The sequence below is a fragment of the Stegodyphus dumicola genome, chromosome 4, assembly GCF_044657685.1.
Source record: "Stegodyphus dumicola isolate Sdum_Otavi_A_Nest chromosome 4, ASM4465768v1".
In the NCBI taxonomy this organism is placed as follows: Eukaryota; Metazoa; Arthropoda; class Arachnida; order Araneae; family Eresidae; genus Stegodyphus; species Stegodyphus dumicola.
In genome coordinates this window covers 24926069-24948006 of record NC_140771.1, presented here as the reverse complement: position 1 = coordinate 24948006, position 21938 = coordinate 24926069, and the positions used below count along the sequence as shown (strand labels likewise).

At 31.5% G+C, this 21938-nt stretch overlaps 1 protein-coding gene across 1 annotated transcript in view; it reads left to right on the top strand.

Annotated features, from left to right (window-relative positions):
- LOC118196015 (putative polypeptide N-acetylgalactosaminyltransferase 9) overlaps positions 1-21938 on the top strand; it is a 196243-nt gene that overhangs the window by 154092 nt on the left and 20213 nt on the right. The window contains exons 5-7 of the mRNA XM_035367379.2: positions 12405-12618; positions 17384-17501; positions 19308-19493. Coding sequence (XP_035223270.1) covers positions 12405-12618; positions 17384-17501; positions 19308-19493 — 518 coding nt within the window. The remainder of the gene's footprint in view (positions 1-12404; positions 12619-17383; positions 17502-19307; positions 19494-21938) is intronic.

Below are 21938 nucleotides of genomic sequence, written 5' to 3'. Positions count from 1 at the left end.
GGCCCATGCAGCCAGCCCGTTCGCGGGATTCGAACCTCGGATCGAACTACCAGTGTTCAGTGACTTTACCGCTCGGCCGCTGGTGGGCCTATTAAATAGATGAAATGAAAAAAAGTACAGATAGAATCAAAATTTACAGTGCAGTCTGTTGATCAAAATCACCGTAACATCTCTCTCTCTTTATTTATTTATTTTTTAACTTTCAATTTGTTCATTTATCAGTAACATTTCTGCTTTGCTTGAACATGCTAAGAATTAGCTCTGTTACAATTAATTCTATGGAAGACATTTTTTTTCCTGCTGGAACATTTAGGTGGAGACATGTCAGACCGTCAATTCTAATCTTTCCACGCAAATAACTAAATAAATAAAAATTAAGATGCTCAAAATTAGTAGTTATTAATACAATTGCTAAGTGTATTGGATTTATGAAACTTAACATTCAATAACAAGCAAAAAAAATTTTACAGGTAGCTTCACTCTTAGGAAAAATCATTGAAATTTCTTTCTTGGGTTTTATAGTAAAATTAATCAAGATGAAAGATTAAATAAAAAAAAATGCATTCAGTAATATTTTTAGGACTTAAAAGAATTGTGTTTGATGATTTTAAAAGGTATGAATAAAAAATAGTGCTATTGAAACATGACAGAATAAAAATATTTAGAGCATTAGTGGTATTAAAGTCATAAAACAAAAGTGTGGGGAATTATCCATACCCCATGTCGTATTACGACCATATTACATACTGTCGTACTGTAAGTGGTAGTGTGTCCAGCTATCACTGAAGATTCGTGGTTCAAATCGCGGGGAGAGCACAGTTAATTTCTTAGGTTTTCTGGCTCTCAAAAAGCATTAAAAAATGTTTCTATAGTGACACCGAAGTTAAAACATAATGAATGATAATTTATCACCGCTTGGATTTCATCGACTGGATTTCGTGTCTTACCCTAATCGCCCTTTAAGTGGGTGGGATATAAGGAACCATCGCATTTACCCGTACATGCAAATAGTAGCATATCCAGCTAGTAACTGAAAGATCCGTACCTGAAATTCCTGCAAAATCATAATGGACTTTTCAACTGGTCTGCTCCGAAAAAAGTCCTGTACCTATTTGCACTCGAAATCGGTTGAGTCTTGACTAAAATCTACGCCAACCACAAGCTTGCTCCTTTTCCTAATTTTAAATATCATTTTCTTTTCGGTTATGATCGAGAAAAATCTGTTGTTTCTAGTCATCGGAAGCTATGTTTTTCGACGTTTAGGTTTTAAAGGTTTTAGTCTTTTAAAACGCAAAGGAATACATTTAGGGCAATTATAATGAAATAAGAAAGATGATGTTGCAGTTGATAGTATTTAAGCAGCAGTTAAATTGGAAATGGTATGAAATTGTTTTTGAAGAAGAAAAACTTTCTATCGTCTGTTTCTCGTCAAGTCCGTGACGAGATGTCAGAAGCGGATGCAACGAAGCGAGTTAACGTTTTGCATCATTCAAAAAGGTATCTCTAATCAAGGTCTTGGAGGGGGGAGATATCTCAAATTTTTTTTAATAAATAATTCTTGTTTTCGACAGTAACTTTGAATAGTAATCAGGAACAGAATAAAACTGGTTTTTATGCTTGTGCGAAATACATTTCTAGAAGTATTCTGCATTATGCTCAAAAGTTTATTCTCTTATTAGGCATTCTTATAGAAAATGTTCTCTGAATCAAGGTCGTCGAATAATTTATTTACCTAATATTTAGTTAGAGTTTGTTGTTTCAATGGTAGATGTATATCAAAATTTTCCTTTTCTTATTTTATGAGAAAATGAATTTCATTAATTTATGGTTTTTAAGACCATGAAAAAGAAATTAATTGTCATTATATCGGTACCAAAATAGCTTCTTAAATTTACTTATTATTTGATTTTTCTTCTGTCGTGTAGCATTTCAGATCGTAATGGTCGATTCTAGGGGTGGTATATTGAAATCTATTGAATTTTAAAATTAAAATTTTTGTGATATTTTCACCATTTAAATGTTTCGAATCATAATTTAAAAATCCGTTAAACTTTGTAAAGATTAGTTCTCTTTACATCTAAAAGAAATATTCATTAAAAATGAAAAAAGAAAATGGTGACTGCTGATATTTCATTTGACCTGAACCGTCAGGATCACCACGTAGCAATTCATAGAGCTGCACTCTTAATTTTCTGGAAAAAATTCGTATTCTATGTAACTCTTGTCCTGTAACTCTAATCTCTCGTCCTATACCTGCTTGGATTGAAAAATATTCTGGGGAAATATAACAGATTTGAGCTGCTACTCAAATATATTTTATCAAGTTATCTTGAGAGAATAAAAGTCACGCTTCAAGAGTTTAATTAAAGTATTTCTTTTACTCATTTCATTCGTATCTTCTGAATAAATATCGTGTAATATAAAAACTGTATTCTTAAATTCTTTTTTGATTAAACGCAGATTTCAGATTTATCTTTAATTAAAAGCTTCTAATATTTAAAGGATTTTTTTAAAAAAACATTTCTTTGTACGAAGTAAAAAGAAAGTATTGTAATCGCGAAAAATGTCGGGTATCATATTTCAACGAAAATATTCATTTTGACCGCTATCGAATGCAATTCGAGGGTTTTGCGTGACGTCTGTACGTAAGGAGAGAATAAAGGACTCTTTTGCCCCAAACGAATTCTAAAACTGATTTAAAATGGATTCAGAAGAGATTTTTTCGTGACGTCTGTACGTACGTATATATGTATCTCGCATAACTCAAAAACGAGAAGCCTCAGAACGTTCAAATTTTGTATATAGGACTGCTATAGATGCATGTAGATGTGCATCTCCAATTTTGGTTGCAATCGGCCGCACCAAAAATATATAAATATATGTATATATCCACTCTGTTACTCAGTGAACTCAGTTTCTTTATATTCTTATATGTTTGTAAATTGTTCATTTTTAACTTTAAAAATGATTGAATTATGCTGTTTTTATCTTCCGGTTAAAGTTTTTATGCCTTTGGTTAACCTGCATGTTATAGTTGTAGAATTATTACAATTTAAAAAGTTGTTAAAGTGCGGCTAAGCCTAATTTTTTTACCGTAGCAGCCATATTTGTTTTCATTTGAAACTTAGCAGTATAATGGATTTGTTGCCAATCTAGAAAAACTAAGATTCGCAACAACAAAGTAACACATTCTTTTATTATCGCGAATTAAATTATGCTTAATCCATTCTGGATTTATCATTTAATTTATTAAATTATCCCATATATTGACTCCGCATAGCGTCCACAACGAATTAAGTCAGTTTCTACACTTCAGTGTCTTTTTGCCGAGTGAGACCAAAAGTTAACTTTCAGTTTTGTGCACCAATAAATCTGCCTTCTTGCCCGCTGGCCGAATTGCTTGTTTTTGTTTACAAACTGTACTTTTAATTGTGAAAAAAAAAAATTTAGTTGTTTTAACTGTATTTGGTGATTTATCTTTTTCTATATCTTTCAATTTTTAAGATAGATATTTTGAGTTTTTACGTATATGTGCCTTGTTTCGATGTGAGAACTGAATTAATTTAATGAGAAATATATCCCTAATGAAATTCGAGAAAATAAGTTTAAATGAAAGGCAGGGGGAAAATGCATATAATTTAATATTTCGCACAAAGAAGTCATGTGATATATACATCAGATTTTTTTCCTGTAGGATTCGAGAGATCGGAGGGACGTTTTGCTTTTCTGATTCAGATTCGAGAAAAGGATTCACTCCGCCTCTAATGCACTCTCTTTAATTAGGATTCGCCCCACTCTGATGCATTCTCTGCAAGTGTTATTTCATGCAACGTGATCTCCGTGGCTTGGACTATAAAGTCGGAAAGGTCTGTCGGGAAACATTAAAATGGACAATCTACAAAAACTAAAGTAACTTCAATCATTTTACAGCTAAGAGTACAGAACTTTCTTTTGTCAAGCCTGGCATATCTTCAAAATGTAGAATTGCCAATTCTACAAAAAATAAATAAGAGCATGCTAAGTGTTATATAAAATGGAGAAAGAAAATCCGTGGTTTTGACCGAAATAAAGTAGTCTGTGGTTTTTGACCGAAGTAAAGTGGTCCGTGGTTTTGACTTACATTTGTCCGAAGTGCAAGGTTTTTCATAGATTTTCCATGCTGTGTATTAGATTGTCAAGAAACTCCTGCAGTAGCAGTTGCGCTTCCTAAAGGTAAATTATGGTATATAGACCTCCGATGGGTGTAACAAATTGTGGTATTCACGATGAACAGCGCCTTAAGCTCTTGGAGAGTACTAGGTGAAGACTGCAATAAGACAAATCGACATTCTAGTACGTGCTACGCATGTTCTGTCGGATTGAAATGCGGAGAATATGTGCACCATCGAATCAGCTGGATTACTTAGCTGTCAAAATAATCGGTTGCTAGTGGAACACGATGAGGAAGAGCATTATCGTCCATTGAGAGCAAGTCATTACCGATTGCACTCCTAAGCAATTTGATATAAGAATTAAAATCCTTGTGCCTTTATATTTGCATTCATAGCTGCACTGATAAAAATGTGTAAATCAGTGCAATAAAATAGCATTGAACCAATACCTCGATTGCCTGTGATCTTGAAATCTGAGACAAAGAAAAGTTGCCCGAGTGAGCAAAACTGTGATAATCTGTTGAAGACAAGTCATTGAATATAATATGTTAGTGAATGTAGATAGGAGGAAGGATTTCTTACCCCAGTGTAATGTAGAGGAATTTTATATGACCGTTGGGGACGAATGTTATGCAACACAAGGACACCATCTCTGCTCACGAATGCTGAACGGCTTCCTGTGAAGTTGTTTATTCCCATGTGAAGAGTAACTATTCAAGTTCATGGTTTTATCTTGTCCAAAAAATGCATGGTGAATAGTGTCAACTGTATAGTATTAAATAAGCAACAGCATTTTTTTATGAATGAAGGGTTCGCTTTCGGAAGCATCCGTCATGCTTCTTCGTCTCTACATACCCAAAACATCTGCAATAGTTGATGAACCAAATCTGTTTTTCATCTCTGGTAACAATTCTTTTCGAAATCCTCTCCCAATTTATCTCAATAGGAGGGAAGTGGACAACTCTATCTCGTGCTCCTTATTTATGAGAGTGAGATCATAAAGGACCTACGTGTCCAGCTTCTTCACCTTACCTATTGTTGCCAGATGCCGAACCATAGTGGGATGGAAGACATTAAATTTTTTAGCATTGTATAATGTCCTAAATACGTAGAATTAACTCAGAAGTCTTCAGACCCTATTAGACTGACAAAGCGAGTTATCGCTGCATTTAAAATATTATGACAAAGTCCTGCGAAGATTTAAACAACTTTTTCTTAATTTTTTAAATGACCAGAAAACGCAACTCGTGTATATAAATAAACTCCGCCACTTTTGGGTACTTAAAAATAACATAAGCTGAAATTTCAAAATTAAAGGTAACGTAGTCGGAAACTGCACAGATTGGCCTATTTAAGTTGGTTCAGTGTTTTAATGGCGCGCTTTTAACGTCGGCTAGCGAAATGGTTAAAGCCAGTATATTCGCTGGCAGAGTTGAATAATAAAACGTAAACTGAAGAAAAAAGATAGTAATTGGTTAATTAAATACAAAATATTTTATAATAGTACTGATAGTTTGTCGAGGGTCATCTTTCACAATCTAATTTAGAAGGCCATCTGAATAAAGACTATAGTCGATGCAGTGGCGTAGCTAGGGTGGGGCAAGGGGGGACATCTTGCCAAATTGATGGTACGAAATTTTTTAATGAAATGTTTTTCATTTTTGACACACAGAAAGAGTCGCAAATTCTTCAGTTCTCCCTGAGCGCTGGAAACTCTAGCTACGCCCCAGAGTCGATGCTTACGTAAAGCATCTTTCAATGCTATTTCGCATGCAAGGAACTTCTCAAATCATTGTCGAAAGTTGTATTCTTAGCTGTATTTAATATAAACGCTAAATTAGTATTGTCTGCTCCAGAACGAGATGAATAACTCAGTTTAAACTCATTAAAATAAATCAACTTAAGTTGTCCACTGTCCTCCTTAACGACTTCGTGCAGCAGTTCACTATAATTTCCAATTAAAGTATCGTGTCGATCCGCAGCCAAGTGATTAAGTCGCAGAACGCTGGTAGTTCGACTTGGGTTTAATTTTCGGCGACTACATGGGCATTTTCGTGTTTTTCCCCGCCTGTGTAACGTTGATACAAGCCAATTTTCTTTAGGAAGTCCTCCACGATGGCATTCCTTGCCTTAGACCGATAACCCTGGCGGTGCTTTGCCGTAATCAAATAAACCAGACATAATTACATTATCAATGTAGTTTATCAGTCACGTCAAACACATAATGTCATCCATGTGATATCACCACTTTCTTTCTACGTGCTTTCAGTGGTCGTTTTCAACATTATCTGAAATCGAGTATTTCAAATGCATTAGCCCGATAATATAGTAGCTATGAAATTCTTTATCGCTTTTCTAAGTTTATATTATTATTATTATTATTATTATTATTTTTTTTTTTTTCTGAAAACTAAAACCCAACGACATCATAAAATTGTACCTTGTTTAATTTGTGAAGACTTTGTTTCATTAAGCTGCAACAATGGTTATTATTTTCATTTAGAAAGAGAAGCGAAGTATGGTTTATATTATTTCCTTGTAGTTTTCAGCATCTGTGATATTATCATTTTAAATAAGAAAATTGGTTTGTTAGTTAACTATTGCAAAATACTAAAAGTCTATCTTCCTAAGCAAGATCAACTTTGTATAGGACTTTCTAGTGACTTGTATTTTATGCTAAACTTATGGGGTAAACAGAATCATGTAGCCACCCCTGAAGCTGCAGGAAATGGAATCGAGCAATTTGCAGAGTTTCGCATGTTTAAGCTACTCAGCTACCTGCTGAGTATGTATGAGGAGATAGGTTTAAGACCTTATAAGAGGCTCTGATGAAGTAAAATTGCAATGTTACGACGGAATACTTCTAATTTTACTTTAATGATAAAATTTAGTTGAAAATTGTTGGTTCATTTTGCTGTCCCAGTTGTCATCTAAAACAGCAGTCTCAAACTGCCGCCCCCACAACAATTTTATGAGGCCCGCGAAGACATTTCAGCTATGTATTTGTTGCAAAGATTTCATGATTTTAGTTACTCGAAGTCCGAGTTTATATCATTTTTATTTCCATTAAAACTAACATAAATAACACCAGAAAATCTATAAATACAGCTAATTAATTTATGTGATATAAATCTTATGCAGAAATTTTAAAATACAGATTTTATTAATTTTCACTCATAATTGTCAAGAAATAAATCAGCTCAGTTACGGATTTTTGAGCTAAATAATAATAATGGCTTTAGTAATAAATCGGGAATAATCACTTTTTTGGAAGTACATTTATATGTAAGTAACGTTTTTTCATAGTTGAAAATTAGTAAGAAAAGAAATCGATTGGTCGATGAACATCTATAGTCCGTGCTGAAGATAATTTCTAATAATTTCCAAATCTACAAACTTGATCAATATAGAAATACTAACTGTAGTAAAAAAATACTGAAACTGTAGTAAAAAATTACAAAATTAATAATTGTTCACGTACAAACATATGTACTTTTATGTTTGTATTGAATAAAATTTAATAAATAAGAGAAAGTGACTGGGTTATTATTATTTATTTTCAAGTTTCGTCCCACTTGGTAAATTTTCTCAAAAAAAATTATATAGTTTTCATTATGTTTTTAACCTTAAGTTTAAATTAAATTAAATATTTAAATTAATCAGAATTTAATTATTAAGAATTATTTTAAAAAAATGTCAGTCTAAGAGTTAATATTTAGCTGTCAATGTATTTGAATTACAAAGTGTAACCAACAAAAATGTCTTACCAAACTTTAGATTTCAGACAGAAAATAAATATAAATTTGATTTTTTTTCTTTGCGATATTATTGTTATTGTTTACATGTGGTTTGAGAAATACTTAGTAAGGGAAATTTAAAATTTATATTTTTTGTTTTGTTAATGAAATTTTTCATTTTGTAAAAAAGGGTGGAAAGAAATAAAAAAAAATCTGGTACTTCATCTGTTTTCAGATCGTACATTTGTCCTGCGGGTAGTTTGAGACCACTGATCTAAAGCATGTTACTACATAATATAAGATATAATATGAAATGCCAGCAGGTTATAAATTTCGTTTATCTGTAAAAGAAAAAACGGAGATAATTTCTTAAAAAGAACAAAAGGACTTTCTCTATTTTAAAGCTTATTTATCACAGCTAATAGAATTTCATGTCTGACAAATTTTAGCCTAGAAAATTTCTTCATGAATTAAGTTTAATAAATTATTTCCCAGATTCCATAGTAATTGTTTGAAATCGATTAAAATTTCAACGTTCTGAAAATTTAAACTGTTCATATAACTCAAGTAATACAAAAGTATTTTATATTATATATATTAACGTAGTGCACTGAATCGTCTGCGACGTAGTAAGTTAGTGTAATTTTTGCAATTTGAAACGTATGAAACTTAACCGCTAAAAAAAGTTCCGAAATCTATAAGTTTTGTTAATCGATCAAGTCCATCCATGCTTACCGAATTGATGGTGGATGAAACAAGTAGCGCAGATGGTTATCTTTTTTAGTCATGTGTATTTTAACGTTTGCCATATATCATTTTACTTTTTTTATTAGTCTCTGTTTCCCATGTCTTTTTATATCTTCCCCCCCCTCCATCTTTTTGATCGTCTGTATTATCCGACAGGGCGGACCAGCGATGATTAACGTGTTTCAGAGATTCCTCAACCATAACCGTGAATTGTTGTGATTGTAATTGCCTTTTAAGCGAACCAATAGGTGAGACACAATGAAAAATTAAAGGAATTCATGTTTTATTGGATTCATTGCCAGAAAGCTCGTTTTAGTTTTTCTTTTTCTTCCTTTAGTCCAATTTTCCGCTTTCGAATGAAAAAGAAAAAGAATTTTGGAGCTGTCTATTTCGATTTTCGGATAATTACAAAAGAATTCACCTTTCGAATTAGATAAATTATTAATTTGCCAACTTTCCCATTCTACTTTTGTTTGAAATCTACATAATTTTATCAATTGGAAAGAGTTTTGAGAATATTAATTTGGAAATAAAATCATTCTTTTTCTATGCAATTTCAGTTGTAGTTGTGCCATTAACTGGGCATTCTTTCCTATCATTTCTTGCGTCCATAAAATGAAAGTGAAAATAAATATGAAGATAATTTAGGATTTTTTTTAACGTTGCTCTTTATTTATCACAAAAAAAATATATAAATAAATAAATAAATAAATAAATAAATAAATAAAATAAATTAAAAAAAATTTTTTTTAAAAACTTTCTATATTAGGGTGATCGAAAAATAACTCAAGATTTTAGCTTGCCAAAATTCGAGGGCATAGAAATGGATAAGCCATTGCTTAAGTTTTTAGAATCAACAGTATCAGAAATAGCAGCTCTCGGAGTATATGGATTTTTTTTTTAAATTTTATCCTGTTAAAGAGCGAGAAATGCTGTAAAATTCTTTTGCCGTTTTAAAGGTAATAAAATAATGACAAAATATCGTTTTAAATCCGAAGAATTTCCGAGCTGCAATTTATTATGATTTTCGACATGGTTGGTCGTAACTGTGTGATGGTCGAATGAATTCGACTATTAATGATAAGCACAATTCAGAGCAATTATTTACAGTTTTTTAAAATGTTCCATCTTGCGTGTAAGAATCTCAATGATGAATTTTATGAAGAAGAACTGCTGTAGCACCTGAACACACTCTTGATGTGCAACAAATAACAAAATTAGATCACCATGTAACATCTGATGAAACTGGGGTTTCTGGAAACAATTCAGTATCGGTGAATTCAGTGCATTCAGTTTTGCATGATCATTTAGAAACAAAAAAGATGTGTTCTCATTGGGTTCCACATAATGTAACTCAAGCACAAAAGGTTGCTCGTGTCAAATGATGCAGAAAAATCTCGAAGATTCGACTCTCGTGTCTCAGAAACTGTTATTGATATTACAACATGTGAACCCGAAACAAAATGACAGTCTATTTATTGTTTAGGAGTTTCAGAAGGATTCAAATCCTTCAAAAACAGTTCTTGTGTGAAGTGCTTAAAAAAGGTAGTTGCACAGTTTGTTTCTTGCAAATTTTCCCTTATTTTTGGAGGCTTTTCGAAGACCAATAAATGCTGATGGTTAAATGACCGTTTGCTTTCCAGAAGTAGGTGCTGAATTCAGTGAAGGAGATTGTTACAATGTCGTGTTATTGTGCCTTATAACAACGTACCTCTGCATTTCAAACTTTTAGTTAATTCGAGTATGAAAAATTAATTTGATGGTTCATTATCCTTATTCGCGTGATTTAACGCCCAATGACTTTTTCTTGATTAAAGCCCGAAAGTAATAGTTGAAGTTTATAAATCGCATGTTTTTGCTATACATATTTCTGAATCGTGTAACAATTTTGAAAATTGCCATAGTCAAAAGAAAAACTGTGTTGGAAATTGCTTTAAAAGCGAATATTTTAAAGATGATTAAATTTCATACGAAAACATTTTGTACCTTGTTTTCTAGAAACTTACAATAAATTTTGACACTAAGTCATTTTTAATTAAGATTTTTTACAAGATATAGATAATTAAATCATTAATTATAATTATTATAATTATATTGAGTAAAGAATCTTACGTTTACGATATGGTTGGTCAAATCGGACAGTTGACGTATTTCACATGGCCAGCCTTCAAAATCTTTTTTTTTCCCTTTGCAAATTAATGTTTTCACAATATCATAGCTCTTTGATTCTAGGACATAAAATTTAGTTTTAAACTTTTAACCCAAAAGGACGTCCCAGAAGGCTATTAGTCTCGAAACTTCATTTTGCGTTAAATCACTAAAAGCGTTGAATCACTTTTCAAATTATTGCCACCAAATATTATCACGGTGTATTACATTTAAAAAAATTAAATAATGTTCTGCAGGAATCTTCTGTAATGATGTGAAGAACTGCATGAATGTACATATATATTTCTCGCATTGTGAAAAAACGACGGTACCTAGAATCATCAAATTTTGAATACCTAGAGCAATCAAATTATGAATAACGTAGTCCTCCACCTGAATATGGGCACTTGGAAGCCCGAATTTTGAATTTCGAGTTTGTTTTGTCATCTATTTCATATTTTGTAAAACTTTAGTGAATTTTTTGATTAATAAAACTTAACAATTTCAAATTGAGCAATGCAAAACTGTACGAAATAAAACATTTTTATCTTCAGCGCACGAGACTATCTGTCCGAAATTCTAAAGATATGCTGCTTTTAAATGTCCAACTGGGCATTAGCTCAAATGCTCTCGAAACGTGCATGTGTATATAAGTGAGAAAAAATGCCGACATAATATAAAATCTGAAAGCTTTCGGAATTTTTTTTAAATTTAATTTTTTTATTAATTTTAACTGCATTTCATTTTGCTCATTTGTTCTATATTTATAAATGTGTGTCATCTTTAGGTGTTTTAAAACCACTTTACATAGTGGGTTTGTAGACACATTAGGTTTTTTTTTATAACAGGAAATCGAAGAAATGAGCAATGCCGGGACTCGAACCACAGACCTCTCGAATACACGCCGAGTGTGCTGAGCATTACACCACGAAGGCATGCTAAGAAGGTGAAAGAAATATCTTATATACTCCCCATTCTAAAGGGAACTGGGGATCAGGGGACCCAATCGACAAATCCTGGTGGTGGAGAATCGTCATCCACCATCCTTTTTTAGTTCGGCCGCCACCGTTGAGATGATATTTTTCTTTAAAGCAGAAGAGATTTTTTTAATCGAAGAGATGAGCAATGCCTTCGTCGGGACAGGAGAAATACCTTATAGGTTTTCTGTGAAAAGGAAGCGATTTGTGGAGTCTTGTGACTATATTTTCCGTTCTGAATTTTGTGAACAGATGAAAGGTATGAGTATTGCATTAGATTTCAAGAGTAGATAACTACCTCTAATCTTGTAACTAAAACTACTGTGCCGGCTTTTGGGAGACTATTAGAATACGGATAGTTTATCTCATTTGCTATCAGACAGCTGAATAGCTTGACTTACATTTTACTAATTTCCCTATGTATAAAGTACTTTTCCGTAATTAATAAACACAAAAGTATTTTACCGTAGTTAATTAATTAATCTCAATCTGAAATGATTTTTTCTAATTACATTCTATTAAAATATTTTGAATCTGATTCATTTCTCTAAAGGTTATCCCCAAAACCTGCTTATATTTTGTGACAAAAAGATTTTATCCTCTACGCTTGCTATTCTTTGTTTAATATACTGCCATTCCTGTAGGTTGGTTGGAACCACTGCTGTATCGCATCTATCAAAATACAACGAATGTGGTTTGCCCTGTCATTGATGTCATCAGTGACGATACATTCCAGTATCACTACAGAGATTCGAGGAGCCTGAATGTGGGAGGTTTCGACTGGAACTTGCAATTTAATTGGCATCCTGTGCCTGAAAGGGAGAATAAGAAAAGGAAGCACACCTGGATGCCTGTTGCGTAAGCTATTTTTATCTGGCTTTAACTATCTGATATATTTACAAACAAAACAATATATGACCTACAACTATAGCTTTTATCTCTTAAATATGAATCCTAGATATGTACTTCCAGTAACTAAATTTTATAAATCCACTTTGAAGAATATTGTAAAAATAAAATGTTCCTATAATAGTTTAAAATTTAAATTAATTGAACGAATGGAAATACCTTGGAACAACAGAAGCTCAAAGGCATATCAATATTTCATATCCTCCTGTGTCATAGTGCCACACTTATATTTGAATTCTTATGATACTTCCCGCTGCTGCTTGCAATTTGAAATTCTATTTAAATTTTTGGTTAGCATAAACCATTTCTTTGAGAATGTACATAAATTTCCAACTCTTTGCAAATCTTCTTGGAGTAAACCAGCGGTGCCCAACCTTGTGCTCGCCAGCTCAATTAGGTACTATGAACAAAAAATATTTTAAAAATAACCATTCTTTTATATTTCTTAATTGTTAAAATGTGGTAAGCATTTATAGTCATAAGAGATATCTTGCAAGACGTTATAAAATAATTGATTGCTGACTGATGAACTTGATAGCGAATGTGGAATCTTACTGCTTCATTCCGATATTAAATGGCTCAGCAGAAGAAAAGTACTTGAACGATTTGTAGAACTTCTTTCGCCAATAAAGCAGTTTTGGGAATCCGGAAACGAAGGTTATAAAGAATTGGACGATAATAATTGGTTATTCAATATATATTTTCTCACGGATATAACAGCTAAATTGAACGAAGATCTCCAGGGAAAAGAAAAAAAGAAAAACACTCTTTTTCAATTGACTGGGACTGTAACTGCTTTTAAGAAAAAGTTAAATTTGTGGATAAATCAGATGAAAAGAAAAAGATTTCACCCATTTTCAGAATTTATCAAGCCATATTAATAACCAAGGTAATGGAAACAGAGAAATACTCGGAAAACCTAAATGCACTAAAAAATAATTTTAAACTCCGCTTCTCTGATTTTCATACAGTTCAACCAATATTATTATTAATCTCAAACCCATTTGCCAAAATTAATATTTCAGATGTATCACATAAGATTGGAAATATGTTTAACGAAAATGTTGATGTTTTGTAAATGTGCTCGCGATAGGCCAAAGATTGGCCACCACTGTATTAAACTATTACTTTCACCATCTCCACTCTGGCAATAGAATGAAACAAAACTTATCATAGTGTAACTACAACTTTTCTTTCAAGAAACAGCATTTTAGCATAAAACAGAAACGACTCTTGAAGAGTATACTGTCCGATGGAAAAAAAAAAAAGTCTCCAAAGTCGTGTATGGTGTTTGTTTTCCTGATGATGCTTCAGGGAGTAGTAAAATAGCTACCAATCGTAAACTAACTGCATCGTGTGATATATACAGAAATATAGTGTGATAAGCCAGTAAGAAAGCAGGTTACATTGTAATTTTTTTCAACGATATAAAAGAAGTTTTCAACAACTAGGTAACTCTTCGGTGCCAACAAAGGTAATTTTTAGACTTCTTAACAAGTTACAAGTTGCCCATGGTATGAACATATTTGGCACACAGTGCCAGTAATTTCTCGTATGGTTAAAAAGCATAATTATCTATTCTGGTTTCTGAGGTATTTTTTAAGTTACAGACATGATTTTGCATTGTTTTTGTCATATAGAAAAGAGGGACATTACCAAATATTTTTGTGATCTTTTCAATGTTTTTAAGAATATTAAGTAAAAATTTGATAATATTGTAGTTTTCCATATTATCTTCAATAAGATTATCATTATAATTGCTGAGCACCCCAGCGGCTAAGCGGTAAAGTCGCTGAACACTTGATAGGTCGGTTCGAGAACCGAATATCAGCGAATGTGCTGCTGGATGGGCGTTTTAATGGTTTTCCGTATGTGTAACGCATACACAAGCCGGTTTCACTGAAGGTGTCACTCCGTCGAGTCCTCGAGTGATAATCCTCGTGTGTTTTGCTATAATTGAATAAACCAAACCATTGTGATTGCTAATGCAAAATATCAGTTTTTTGATTTGCTTCTCTAGGTGTTGTCTTCGGATACAGATTTTTTTTTTCTTTATCAGCTCAGGCTTCCATTGGCTTTTCATTTTTTTTTAACTTACTCAGTTTTAGGTTGAACATTAATGGTATTTTTCCTATGGTATCCAGGGTAGCCTTTCTAACTCGCAGGATGGGTCCTTGTCCCACAATTGATGCAAGAGAATCATGATTAATGTTTTTCCAGAAAAAGAGATGTGTTATACGTTGTGGAACGTTTCACATATCCTGGTTCAAAATGGCGAAAAACCTTAAGTGGGATCACACGTCTTCTGCAGTTTCTGAGTTCTGCATTTTTAATTGTTGATAATTGTGGTATGCATTATTTGGTTTGCTTGGGCGCTGCATTTTTCGATCTTCAGAGAGAAATAACATAATTTTTTTAGACCAAATATCTTAGCAACTTCACGGTTCTTTAGCACTTGTACCAAACAAATACCCCCAAAATATCCATCCCTTGGGAAATTGGGGAGTCTGGCGACACTGAAACCTGAAATAAGTTTAGTTTGTGCGTTTTGATATGTTTCAGATGTAAAATTTTTGTTATTTTGAAAGTTTACTTTAATTAACAAAGCTCTTTGATTAAATTATATTTGCTGCTATGGGATAAAGCTTTAATTCCGCCTTGGGAATGGATATCTTGCTTAAAAATGTTGAAAGAAAAATTCTGCGTTTTATCTTTATATAGAATTTTGATGATTTTATTCTTGTCATCTTCGGAATCTGAAAGGATATTTAGCAATTATTCTAACTAATTTAGCTTTGAAGTTGGTATTTGCGAAGTTTTTAATATGGATCGAGTCCGTACTCTTTTTGGATTTATGCATGAAATCTAAACAGTTCTTTTCCATTTAGGAATATGATTGAGATCATTAGCAGAAATTTACTCAGAATTCAGCTGATATGAATTTAAGTTTGCATGGCATCAGAATTAACTACTTTTGCCGTTTCAAGTGGCGATCTAAAATTTTGTTTTATTTCTTACTTGGCTGCTCAGCGCTATCTTCCATGGCGGCTTCCTTAAGTTGTGGGTATTGGTAGAAATTTTATATCGCATCGCATTATAAAAATTTTTAAAAAAATAAACAAAATAAATAAATAAATAAATTTGAAAGGTTTCAGATTTTAAATTACGTCCAAAGGTTTTTTTTTTTTTTTTTTTTTTTTTACGTTTATGTGTTACTTTTATGTATTAAATATCATGTTTTTTGCACTTAAACCATGAAATTCAGTTCAACAACAATGTCGTAAAATAATTTTAAAATGAGCATATCTTTAGAATTTCTGATACACAGTTCCGCTCGCTGAAGATAAAAAGGTTTCCCCCTTCCCCTCGTAGAGTGTTGCCATTGCTCGCTTTTAAATCGTTGGATTTGTTACTCAAAAATTCGTTAAATTTTTACAAAATATGAAATCGATAATAAACCAAATTTCAAATTTAGGCTTTCAGATGCCCATATTCGCAGTAGGATTACGGCATTCAAAATTGGATGGCTCTAGGTACCATTGTTTTATCACAATGCGAGAAACATAGATACATTTATGCAGATTCTTCATTATTTAATTTCTTCAAGTATAATACAGGTCGATAGTATTTGGTGGCAACGATTTGAAAAGTGAAATGCCGTTTTTGGCTCCAACGCAAAATAGCAAAATGAAAACAGTAGTCCTTCAGGGACAAAGCCTCTTTGGACTAAAAAGAGAGAGAGAGAGAGAAAAAGAAAAATGAAAAGAAGAAGGAAGAGTAAGAGTAAGAGCTGATGGGTAGAAGGAAGAAGATTATGTGTATCTCTTCATTGTTGGATTAATTCCTAAAGTTGATCGATATAATTTTACAGAGATTTGTATTCTCCAAAGAATGCCTCTTCGTACTAGACTCTGATGGGTGTGATATGGTTAGCACATCACTTAAATATTTCAGTATCTATGCGCATTTGCTTGCAGTGATTAGTATTCATAACGGCGAACTCGAAACCTTAAGTTATATTGATAAATAACAAAGTCATCGTAGGTTCAAAGCAAAGTTATCATAGCAAAGCCATTTAATTTTATTCCTTATGCTTTAATTCCTTATCTTGAAAGAGAACAATGAATTATCATCTTATATCAATGAAGGCTGGGAAGAAGCTGACATAAAATTGAGAATGCTTTTAGTTTACTCGCTGAAAGTATGAGCGCTGGGGGGGGGACACTTCGACCGTGGGTGAAAGAAGCATGTACCTCCAATGGCTAGTGATAGAAAATGCCAACACATCCACTCATTTGCACCTGCAACAGTCAACAGTAGATGGTACCACCTCTACCTCAATTTAGCCATTCATTGGGGGGATACTTATTTATTCCTTTTTCTCTCATAAAAGATAAATGTATCACACTGCTAATACTATAATACTATATCAGATCTATCCTCAAGGAATAAAAAGAAGTTCATCAGAAATATTGATGTTTAAACTTTTTGCATTTATTAAATTTATATTATTATCATTGCAATGAGTATGCACCAGTTTTCCTTAGAAAATTCCACCTTTTAGGCAAATAATAAGTGCTTTGTCTTAATTAATTAACCCAACCTAAATCACTCGGCATCATTAAAATATTTATTTTGAATTTTTACTTTTAAAATAATTATTTAAAGAAAAGGACTTCATATGGATAGATTTTTGATATAGATATTATTCTAGGTCTCCAACAATGGCTGGTGGTCTGTTTGCTATTGATAAAAAGTTCTTTAAAAAGCTGGGGACTTATGACAGTGGCTTTGATATCTGGGGTGGAGAAAACCTAGAACTTTCATTCAAGGTATGTATAGTAGACGTTTATTATTTTTACATTTTCTGAATATGTGTGGCAAAATTCATTGGAAAGATATGTGAGGCAAAGTTTATATTGGTTTTATTGAAAAGAGAGTACAGAAAAAAATGTTTACTTTTAAAATGAAGAATATTTTTGTATTACTCTGCATGATTTAGTAAATAATTATATTATCAGTTGTGTTTTAATCTGTAAGTAATCTAGCCCACTAGTGGTCATGTGTTTGAAGCTGTTACTGTTAATTTCAGACCTGTCTGAAGTTGACAATGTTTTTGTAGTTTTTCTCATGAGACCTTTTTTCTTTTTTAAAATCTTCCATAAATTCATTTATAATCCTTTTGCAAAATGGTTAATTAAAGCTTCAAAGCTTTAATTAACACAGGTCATTTGAGCCTAGAAACCTCTTTTGTGAAACAATGTGTAAATTTGGGAAACTGTGTGTTTAAAACGAAACAAAATAAAAAACAAAAATCTCTTTTGTGAAACAATGGAATTTTTCTTCTCTGACTCTACCTTTTAACTCTTTAACTCAAGAAACAAATGTCTAACCACCATCATTTGACATATTCTGTCATTAAAATTATACAATATTCATTTATTTTGAAACTGAAGTTTCATGCTAACTTTAACTCTACTAAATTTTATTTATTTTTGCTATGATCTTAACAGAACATTTTGAGTCATTTTAGTGCTGTAGTAGTACTTCATTTAATACTCACCTGCTTTCACTTAGTTAACCGTACTTTTACCATTATGAGTGCATTTGTCTCTTACCAATCCATACATATTTGAACAATAACTCAATTTGTGTAAGAAGTAAATAGTTTTTGTAAATTTCACATACCCAGCTTGCATATTTAATTCATGATTCAGCACTTTTTTTATATGTGCATGTTAATGAACTCATTTACATTATCCTTCATATACTATGAATTGATTACAGTTTTGTAAAACTCTCTAAATCTGAACACCAGTGTACTCATATCAATTTATAAAATATATAATGAGAAAGATACAATCAAAGTGCTGATTTATGCTTATGATTAAAAACAATAAATTTAGTTTTACATTCCTTACATTACTCTTGCTTTTAACATTTTCTTTCATGCTAAGAAAATTCCTTGCAGTTGAGGAAAACGATATTTATTGTTTTTTCTTAATAATGGAAACATTAATTCTGCTTCATTTTACATTTTATAATCAAAATTGATTATTTTATATGGGCAAGTTTTAAATTATCTATAGCAATTTTACATTCAATTAAATAAAAGCCTCCCTATTTATGCATATGAATAACACTGGTATTTTATGTAAATTATTGTCTTTTAATGCTCTTAACTGCAAACTAAAAATACAAGATACAAGAACATTAATTTGAAAGTAATGGCTGTTCTTTTAAAAGTTTGAATGATCCATTAGAAAATAAACCATCCATTAGAAATTTTGGAATCTGTATATAACATTATTGCATTATATTTTTGCAATAAAAACATATAATACAATGAACTCTCTCTCTAAAATGGCAACACACCATTCTAAATAATTTGAGGCTTCTTTCTCATTTATAGAAAGGTGATGTTCAACTCTGATGTTTAGTTTTTTACTCAGAAGTACTGGTCACTTTCACAAATGATTGCCAAAATGAGATAACTGAATTTGAAAATTTATAAGCAATTTATAAAAAATACTTTAATTTCCTAAAAATTAGAACAGCGAGAGTTTTTTCTTGAAAAAGCAAGTGTATTTTTGATTTTATTATTAAGTTCTGAAATGTAGTAATACTCCATATTTCAGACTTGGATGTGTGGTGGTACTTTGGAAATAGTGCCTTGTTCCCATGTTGGCCATATCTTCAGGAAACGAAGTCCTTATAAGTGGAGAACTGGAGTGAATGTTCTGAAAAGGAATTCAATCCGGCTAGCAGAAGTCTGGTTAGATGAATATGCCAAATATTACTATCAGAGAATTGGAACTGATTTGGTAAATACTTTATTATACACAACTACTGTAGTTTGAGATCTTGGTTTCTCCTTTTTTCATTCTTAATTCCAGGGCTAAATATTGAAATTTAATTAAAACATTTTCATGATTTAATTCTTATTCATAAAATAAATATATATGTTTATAAAATAGTTGGTGAAATTCATGAAATAAAAACCAGATATCTTAATTGCATTTTAACTTTTCTGCTTTTCAAGTAATTAAAAATTTCTATGTTTTCCTGTTCTCCCTCCAATTTTTCTTTGGTTTTATAAGACACTTTATTTTATTTTATTTATTTATTTATTTATTTTTTAACGTTTCTGATGTTGCCATGCATTTCCAACTAAATGAGATTTCCTGAGTCGATTTTCCAAACTAAAAATTTGTCAAATGAAATATAACCATATGATTTGGTAGTTTGGTAAAAAGTTTCATTATTATGTGTACCTTAATTTTTTGTGTAAGAATATTACTATCAGAGAATTGGAACTGATTTGGTAAATACTTTATTATACACAACTACTGTAGTTTGAGATCTTGGTTTCTCCTTTTTTCATTCTTAATTCCAGGGCTAAATATTGAAATTTAATTAAAACATTTTCATGATTTAATTCTTATTCATAAAATAAATATATATGTTTATAAAATAGTTGGTGAAATTCATGAAATAAAAACCAGATATCTTAATTGCATTTTAACTTTTCTGCTTTTCAAGTAATTAAAAATTTCTATGTTTTCCTGTTCTCCCTCCAATTTTTCTTTGGTTTTATAAGACACTTTATTTTATTTTATTTATTTATTTATTTATTTTTTAACGTTTCTGATGTTGCCATGCATTTCCAACTAAATGAGATTTCCTGAGTCGATTTTCCAAACTAAAAATTTGTCAAATGAAATATAACCATATGATTTGGTAGTTTGGTAAAAAGTTTCATTATTATGTGTACCTTAATTTTTTGTGTAAGAATAAGTACTGAGATAATTAGCTACTCTGAAGATTATTTATAAGAATTTTTTTATAGCCCAGGATGATTAAAAATGATTGATTTAATTTTAGATATGTGTAATTGTACAATAAAAGTTAAAAAAATTCTGCGTTTCAGAATGTCACTAATGTTGCAGAATATAATGAAATGCAATTTTGGGCCTATGGGTAAGTTGCACAGGATCTAGTAAACTGGTGTTCTATAATCACACTCTTAAGTCCTTTTTCCAAATCCCAAAGCAATTGATTGTGACCATTATCTCAATACCAGCAGATCATGTGCATTTTTAGTCCTAGATGCTATTCAGGACTTTTTAGAAAGATGAGATTTTTATTTTTATTCGCTTTTCTTTTAAATATTCTGCCATTCTCTTTATTTGGGAAGCTAAGAGAAGGCAGAGAGGGTTTTTTTTTTAAATTTTATTATTATTATTCCAGCATTTACTTTGATCTTGAGATTGGCCAATGCACAAACATTGGAACAGGTCTGGTAATCAGCCAAATCTAGGAATAATCATTAACATGGTAGAGCTTATTAGCATTTGTTTTCTTATTTATCAAAATTTGCGTGGATAAAGAGGCAAGTTTCCGAAAATAACAATCTGTTTAATTCCATTTTGAATGCTATTGCCAAACAACACCCATTGGAAATCAAACCAGATTTCATCACCTTAAGGCATTTATCTCAAACGTTTTCTTCCCTAAAAACTTAAGCTTTCCCTAAAACAAATGATAATAAGCTGTACCATGTCACGCACTCTTAATTCTAAGTTTTCATTTTGAAATGTAGCGTACTGGACTTCTGTGTGCAGTATTTTGTATTTCTGTGAATACCATAAAAAATGTGCCTGCGAACTTAATATGTATTAAATGTTTGAATAATTAGAAAAACTGTTCTGAATTTTGATTATAGAAATAATCACAAATATTTATATAATATAGATTAATATTGACTAAGTTTAGCTAGCAACACATTGTGAAAAGATACTTTGCTATTTATGCTGGGTTGCAATGACACTCAACTATCTAGAAAACTCAAGAAATGCTGAATTGTGGATATGTGAAAATTTTGAATAGTTGAGCGTATAAAAAAAGGAAATTACATTAGAATCAGTGGGAACAATTTCCACTCTAAAATTACAAAAACAATCATCTTATTTATTAGAAACTTTAATAATAAAAGCCTGCATTTAAAATCATGTAATATTTTGGGGGGGAGGGGAAAAAAGATGCATTTCTATTATTATGAAGTCTTGCTGAATATGTAAGTTGTCAAAGATGTCGCCAGTTGTTTTGTAAAATTGTAAATGAACAGCTCATTCTTTATGTAGTTAGAAATTAAGCTGATACAAACTGAGGATATAGCATATAAAGAACTTAAATTGCTTATCGTAATTTTTCACATTACATTGCAATTATTTATCTCTTTTCAAATTGCATATCGTGACTTTTTTTGA